Source organism: Limulus polyphemus, unplaced genomic scaffold (genome assembly GCF_000517525.1).
Source record: "Limulus polyphemus unplaced genomic scaffold, Limulus_polyphemus-2.1.2 Scaffold26, whole genome shotgun sequence".
NCBI lineage: Eukaryota > Metazoa > Arthropoda > Merostomata > Xiphosura > Limulidae > Limulus > Limulus polyphemus.
This window is the reverse complement of record NW_013665636.1, coordinates 1,718,366-1,725,833: the sequence shown is the minus strand read 5'-3', so window position 1 is coordinate 1,725,833 and position 7,468 is coordinate 1,718,366. Positions and strand designations below refer to the sequence as shown.

The 7,468-nt window shown below is 31.3% G+C and overlaps 1 protein-coding gene across 2 annotated transcripts in view; it reads right to left on the bottom strand.

Annotated features, from left to right (window-relative positions):
- Window positions 1–7,468, bottom strand: part of LOC106459282 (ras GTPase-activating protein-binding protein 1-like) — a 40,924-nt gene that overhangs the window by 7,061 nt on the left and 26,395 nt on the right. For both annotated transcript variants that reach the window (XM_013918896.2, XM_022385859.1), the window contains exons 8-9: window positions 6,313–6,842; window positions 2,148–2,207 (exon numbers count right to left, since the gene is read on the bottom strand). In XM_013918896.2, coding sequence (XP_013774350.1) covers window positions 2,148–2,207; window positions 6,313–6,842 — 590 coding nt within the window. The remainder of the gene's footprint in view (window positions 1–2,147; window positions 2,208–6,312; window positions 6,843–7,468) is intronic.

Here is a 7,468-nt window from a genome sequence, read left to right as displayed (position 1 = left end):
AAGTACCAGTAACAGAGATGAGGATAGAGAAGCAATTGAAGAATCATTATCTTCTAAACCTAAAAGGAGAGCAAGAAGAAATATTATCCCTCCAAATGTAGCAGTAGGTATGGACAGAATTAAGCTGAGTGACAGAAAAGCAACATTTGTCCTTACTGCCACAACTCGCAGCTTTGGTCATGATATGCAGGAGTTAACCATCAACCATTCAACAATCCAAAGATCTCAACACTGCTTCTGTGAAAAACTTGTCAAAAACTTATAGGAATAGTTCCAGTCAACAGTCTCACCTGTAGTTCCCTGGGATAGCAAGCTTCTTAATGGTCTAACAGGGAAAGAACAAGTGGATTACCTGCCATTGATCCTGTCTGAAGCAGGAGTAAACCAACTCCTAGGTGTTCCAAAGTTGATTTCTAGCACTGGAAAGGCTCAAGCTTCTGCTGTGACACACTTACTGGAAGAATGGGGAGTCATTTATCATGTAAAGACAGTTTGCTTTAACATCAGCAAGAAACACCAATCACAGAAATGGAGCATGTGTATTGTTTGAATAAAGATTAAACAAGAATCTTCTGTATTTGATATGTTGGCATCACATCTTAGAACTTATCCTGGCATGTGTTTTCAAAGACTGTGTGAAGCTTTTCTGTGGCCCAAATATTGCAATTTTCAATTGATTCCAGCAATATTGGGAATACATGGACCAATCCAATTATGAAACTGCAGCTGATCTTGATGAAGTAGCAGAAGCTATAGAGGAAGTTATGGACAGTGTTATTGAGTTTCTACAAGACAACTTTAAGTCAGTCAACCTACAGATGATTATCAAGTTTCTTGAATTAGCCATAACCTTTCTTGGTAGCATCACTCCTCATGGAGTGCAATTTATAACACCTGGAGCACTGCATCATATATGATCGATGGCCAAGGCATTATATGCACTCAAGATCTGAATGTTTATGGAACAGTTCAAACGAAATGGACTCATGAGGAACAAGAACTCCCCGACATCTGTATTTTTGTTGTACAAATCTATCTTAGGGCATGTTTCACTACTACTGGTGCCATTTCTGCTCCTTGCAATGACCTTAATTTCCTACAATGTCTTGTCAAGTATAAATGAGAAGAAAGGCATGGATGAACCTCCAAAAAACATCCAGTTGAATATCAGGAAGTCCGAGGACATGTAAACTGAAAATTTCATCACAAAGAACACAACAGACTTTTTTAGGTGCCTCAAAATTCCATCTGGATTTCTGGATTATAACTCAAAGTCATAGGAGCTCAGAAAGGACTACAAGGAGGCAGTACATACAATTCACCATTTGAATGTGGTAAATGACAATGCTGAAAGGGGTGTGGCCCTTATTGAGAAGTATAATGCCATCATAACAAAGGAAAAAGAAGAGAAACAATTTCTCCTTTAAGTTGTGCGGGATCATAGATGATGCTTTCCTAACATCAAAAGTTTCTAACTGCACCAAAATCATATAATTATGTAATCATATTATTGTACATGCAATAAAATAATAATATACTTTAAATAAATAGTTTATAATACATAAAATGTTTTTATAATCACATAGTAAATATAGTACCAGGTCATTGCAGTCTAGAACTTCAACCTCATTGAGCAACATCTATATATGGTCTAAAATGAATGAAGTTTGACATTTAATGTTTCTTTGTACATTGGAATAAAATTAGGGGTGAGAATTTTAAACCTGAAATTTTACATGCAGGTAAGGACCACATTAACATACATGCTAGCATCATGTGCAGTGTGATCATCTTGAAGTTGCATTTTCTTATATTGGAAATAAAACTGTAATAAAACATTTTGATCCATGTTCACACTCATTACACCCAATTTCATGCTATAAATGTGTTCCCAAAATCACGATGAAATAAAAATTTTGTTGATAAAATGTTAAACTCAGTAAAAATGGGGAAGCAATAGAAATGTCTTTGACATAGGATGACAAATTTGTACAAGTTCTTCAACACACTCTAATTCAGTTGTCCTGCACTCTATATCCAAACCTGGATCAGGCCTAAATTCAAGTTTGTAAGTGATTATGTAAACTCAATCCAAAAATCATACAAAAATTCTACACATTAATATTTTATTAAAAGCAATTCCTTACCTTCATCTGTAATATTTTTGTAACATCAGCAGGATCGTCCATTACAATAAAACCAAAATTCTGTGAACAGAGAAAACAGTTTTTATAAAGGAATAACAAGTTGCTTTCATAAAAAGCAGCTATACTCAACCTAGGTCAAAAATAATACTATGAAATAAAATTTTATATTGAAGTCTATAATATACTCTGTACTGCAAAATTGAAGTGCATAACACTATAAAATCAATTCATCCAGTGCTGCAATTGTGAAATGAGCTGTATTCTTCACATTGACTCAGCAAGCATCACACACTCAAATACAGTAAACTATGGAGTAATTTTTAGGGTGATCCAGACAGTTTCATATATGAAGTGCCATTTATTTCAAAATACTAAAAGATTCTTTTCTAGTAACTATTTCTCAGCTTAACAGAAACCTAAGATTTCTAAAAATTTGCAACTATAAAATGTACACAAGGAAGTCTGTGTAATGCATTATTATTATTAAAGTATCTTTAGTATGTACACACATGATCTAAGATCATTTTCTAATTGGTAAGTAGAAAATAATACTAGTAGCTCAAAGATTTTGGTTGATAGCTATTTTTCAAGATTTATAAAATGTTCTGTAAAACATATAAATTAATCATTAAATGCAATTTATATCAAATAAAGTTTACTTACACTTTAATGCACACAAAACAAACTAATATACATCCTTAGCTTAAATTTCTTTAGATATAATAAGCAAACTAACCTGTCATTAAACAATATCTTAAATTTCTAGAAAAACCTAAACTATATTTAACCTTCTCACTATGGGTAGGTAAAAGTATGCATGTCACGACCTCTTTATAGAGTTACATTCAAAATCTAACACTCTCACTATGGACTTGATTGATTCAACCTAATTCTTGACCCCAAATTGACCTTTAGAGTTTTCATACAATAACTTAATATGTCTTGTGTATCTTCACAAAATTTTACATGCTTACAGTAAGCATTTCAAGTCTTTTATAGACAAACGAAATCAGAATTTTTAATAACTATTTTCAAGAAAATTTATTCTTGAATACATGGAGTCAAAGTTTTGACTGCTCCGAGCGCAAATTGATTTTCATGTTAAGATTAGAAATACTTTTCTTCATCTGACAATTGTCAAATTTCATTTTTGTAACCTCTAAAACTTTAATTTTATGTTATTTTCTCTACCCTAATTTTATAGTGTTGATCAATTTTACAGACCTTGTACACACCATAAAAAAAATACAAAATAAATATAAATTAAGATTTTTTCTTTCTAGAATGACTTAAAATTCTAACTAAAACAAATCTGTTTATCCTAAACAGCTTCAACTCTTAACAGTATACATTTGTTTCTACTGCTCAAATGTTATTGTTTTATTGCCCTTTGAACCCTGTCTAACTAATAATCCTGCCATACAAGTTGTAAATCACTCAGCAAACATGTAGCTCACATTACCCTATTGAATTATGTAATATACAAGCTACTTGCAAGTGTACCTTGTGATTTTTTTTTACCTAATCTAACCTAATAAGTCTAAATTTCTAAATTTTAGTTACATGTATAATAATAAGTAAATAATACACATGAGAAATGAGAAATATAATACTTAATTGTTGTTCATTTTTGCTGTCAACTGCCAATGAATCTCAACCCTACTTTTTATTACTAATGGTACTACTACACTAAATAAATGTTCAGTAAAAAGCAGACAATATCTTCTACCTAAAATAATTTTGCTGGTTTTCTAACTATGCGATAAGAGCCATTAAAATTTAGCTAAGCTTATTAATACCAATGATACTACTTTACTAAATAATTGTTTATTTATTCAATTAATGCACTTAAGAACATAGAATAATAACAGTAAAAATTTGACAGTATACTCTAACTATAATAATTTTGCTGGCTTTCTAACTATGAGATAAGAGTCACTAAAATTCAGCTAAAATATAGTTTGAACTGGACGTGAAAGAGACATTTCTCTGTATAGAAAACAACATAATAAAGTATGTCACTGGCTTTCTATTAGTTATGAATAATATTTTATGAAATGTCAGGGAGAACTATTGGTAATTTGTGAAAGTGAGAATGTGACAGGTGGGCATGATCTGATATTCCATTTTATGGCTCTGTAACGAAATAAGATTGAAGGCTATAAACATTATGCCTTGCCTGAGCAATAACAATATTATAATGAGTAAATTATGTTACATTCCATAGTTTATTATCATTGTATATGAATAAACTTGTTATCAAACATAGTTAACAAACCAAATTTTAATACAAATTCTGAGTTCTTAATTTTACAAGAAAATATTTAAAAAATCTTCAATCTCCTCTAGTATGAGAATTGTGACACTTCTTCCCTAGATCTTCCCTCTTATTTAAATTATTTACCACTCCTCTGAGAAGTACAGAATTTAAAGTAAATTACTCATTATTATGTAGATATTGCTAAGGCAAAGCATAATTGTTACAGCATTCAACATTTGTTTATGGAGTAATAAATTTAGAAAAAGCAGACCCACTTGCCACACCCACCTCTCACATCCCCTCTTTCACAAATTGCCAATAGTTCTCTCTGACATTTTACACTATATTATTTATAACCAATAGAAAGCCAAGGTTTTAATCTGTCAATTGCTTTCAGTACAGAGAACTGTATTTCATCTTAAATTTGAAATTTTTTGTCACAGTCTTCAGATCAATAAGATTAAGGTAAGATTTAAAGGCTCTTATGCACAAGTTAGAAATCATAAAAATTATGATAGTTACAGGACATTGTTTGCTTTGTGTTTGTTATTATCCAACATTCTTAGGTGCAATAGCTAAGTAAGTAAAAATTTAGGGTACTGGTACCATTAGTATAAAAAAGTAGGCTTAAATTTTATCAGCAACGACAGCCAAAAAACAAATAAGAGATCAGAGGTAAGTGATATATTTCTTGTTTATCATGTATTGTTATAAAAGTAACTAAAATGTAAAAAGTGTAACTTTATTAGGTTAAATAAGGCTAGATTATATATGATAATGAAAAATAATAAAAATTCTTCATAAGGTATGCTAGCAAGCAGCTCATGCATTACACAATTCAATACAATAATGTGAGCTATTTGTTCACCGAGTGATTTACAACTTGTTTGGATTATTAGTTAGACATGGGTCAATGGGCAATAAGATAATAAAGTATAAAATATGTACACTGATATAAGCTCTAAGCTATTTAGGATAAAAAAAATAGTTTCCTTTTGAAATTGGCAGTCAGTCTAGAAAAAAAAGCATAATTTAAATTTATTTAGTTTTTTTTTATGGTGGCTACAATGTTGGACAAATTGACTGAGTCCACATAGAGTTATGATAGAGAAAATAACAGATTAAAAATGTTTTACTGAAAAATAAACATTTAATGTTTATTTAGGAGGTCTTGGAGACTATGCAATTGATGTTTGAACATTTTGAGATGAAGAAAAGTATTTTTAATCTTAACATGAAAATAATTTTGCACTCAGAGTAGTCAACACTCCAAGACCATAAATTCAGAGAAATGTTTAATAAAAATAATAAAACAAAATTAAATTTTTGTGTACAAACAGCTTTTAATGTTTACTAAAAGCTGGCCAAATTTTGTGAAGATACACAAAACATATTAAAAGTTATAGTACAAAAACTCTGATGGTCACTTTGGGGTTACAAACTCAGTCGATTTGATCAAGCCTGTAGCAAGAGGGTTAAATACATACACTATCAAAACCTACAAGTTCATATTTGTTATCACACAGTTTGTAATTCTCAATATGCATTACATAAAGAAGAATCAGAGACTTCACACCTGTTAAAATAAACAACTATAATCTAGAAATACAATCAAATACAATATAATCTTTTCCTAGCTTGAAATTCCTTTAAACAGTAGTTTAACTCATTGTCACATCAGCTAACATCATTTCTGGAAGCTGAGTTGGGTAGCTTTATTATATTTTTAAAAACACCAAAATGATACAACTCACCAACTGAAAATATTACACACAAAAAAAAAACAATTTGTACAATACAAAAGTTAAAAAATCCAAATATTCCTAACACCATTTTCAAAAGCAGAATATAATTGAAACATGATCTTAGTGAAAAAATAAAAATCTACAATCCTTTAATACTTACTGGTACTTTAGTACCACCATTCATTTTCTGAGGAGGCTTGGTGTTTATACGCATCTCCAAAACTCGGCCATACTTGCTGAAGAAATCTTTGAGTTCTTCTTCACTGATTGTATGGGGCAAGTTTCCAACAAAAAGCTGTTGACAATCTGGGTAAGGTAGCATACCCATTTTCCTTCCTTCTGCCTCAGGTGTTCCACTAGTTCTTCCACTCACTGAGTTGGGGGTGGTCTCTCGAACATCGCCACGGTTCATTCCTTGAAACAAGTTTCGAGAAGCACGAGGCATCCGCTGGCCTTGAAATGATTCACCAACTGTATTTGGACTCCCACTTGATCCAAGTGAAGGACTTGAATTACTTGTCACACCACCACTTGGGTGAACTTTGGTAAATACAGGGACATCTGGTTTTGGCTGAGAATCTAATGCATTATCCACAGGTCCAAGTATCGTTGCTCCAGCTGAGACAGTTCCACAAATTCCTCCAGCCCCTGGCGCATTCTTACTTACCATATTGGCGTATGTCTTCGGTTCTAGGATAACACATTTGGTATAAAAAATAAAGCACACACACACATAGCTGTCAGTCTTACAACTGTGACAGAGATGATATAACTGTTAAATATACAAATATAATGGTATCAAAAATGCATAGTTGATAATGATGTTATACTTAAAATTATACAACTATTGCAGCAAGTACTGTAAAAACACAAGTGAATAATAATGTTAATAATAGGCCAATACTTTGCATAACTAAGAATTTAAACAGTTCAAATAAAAAAATTTTTTGAATAAAGCCAGATCTGAAATAAAATAATTAGAAACAATGCAATTACTGTAAAAAGTATTAAATGTCAGCTTATGAGTGTTCCATGTTTTTTTTAGTATTCTGCATGTGAACATAGGTTCTGACCAAACTTAACATGTTACTTATTGTGTAAAGTTTTTACTTCCTCTTCATCCAACAAGTACTGTGTGTCACAACATTTATTAATTTCAATTTATGAACTATACCTTGTTTTATTCTAATCTGAGATTCTCATCTTGTAAAGGTTTTATGTTCTTCCGGCTAGAAGAATGTTTGTGTCATTGCTAACTCGACATTACAAGTACTGTTTCTGCCATTGCTAACTAGACATTACAAGTACAAAAATCA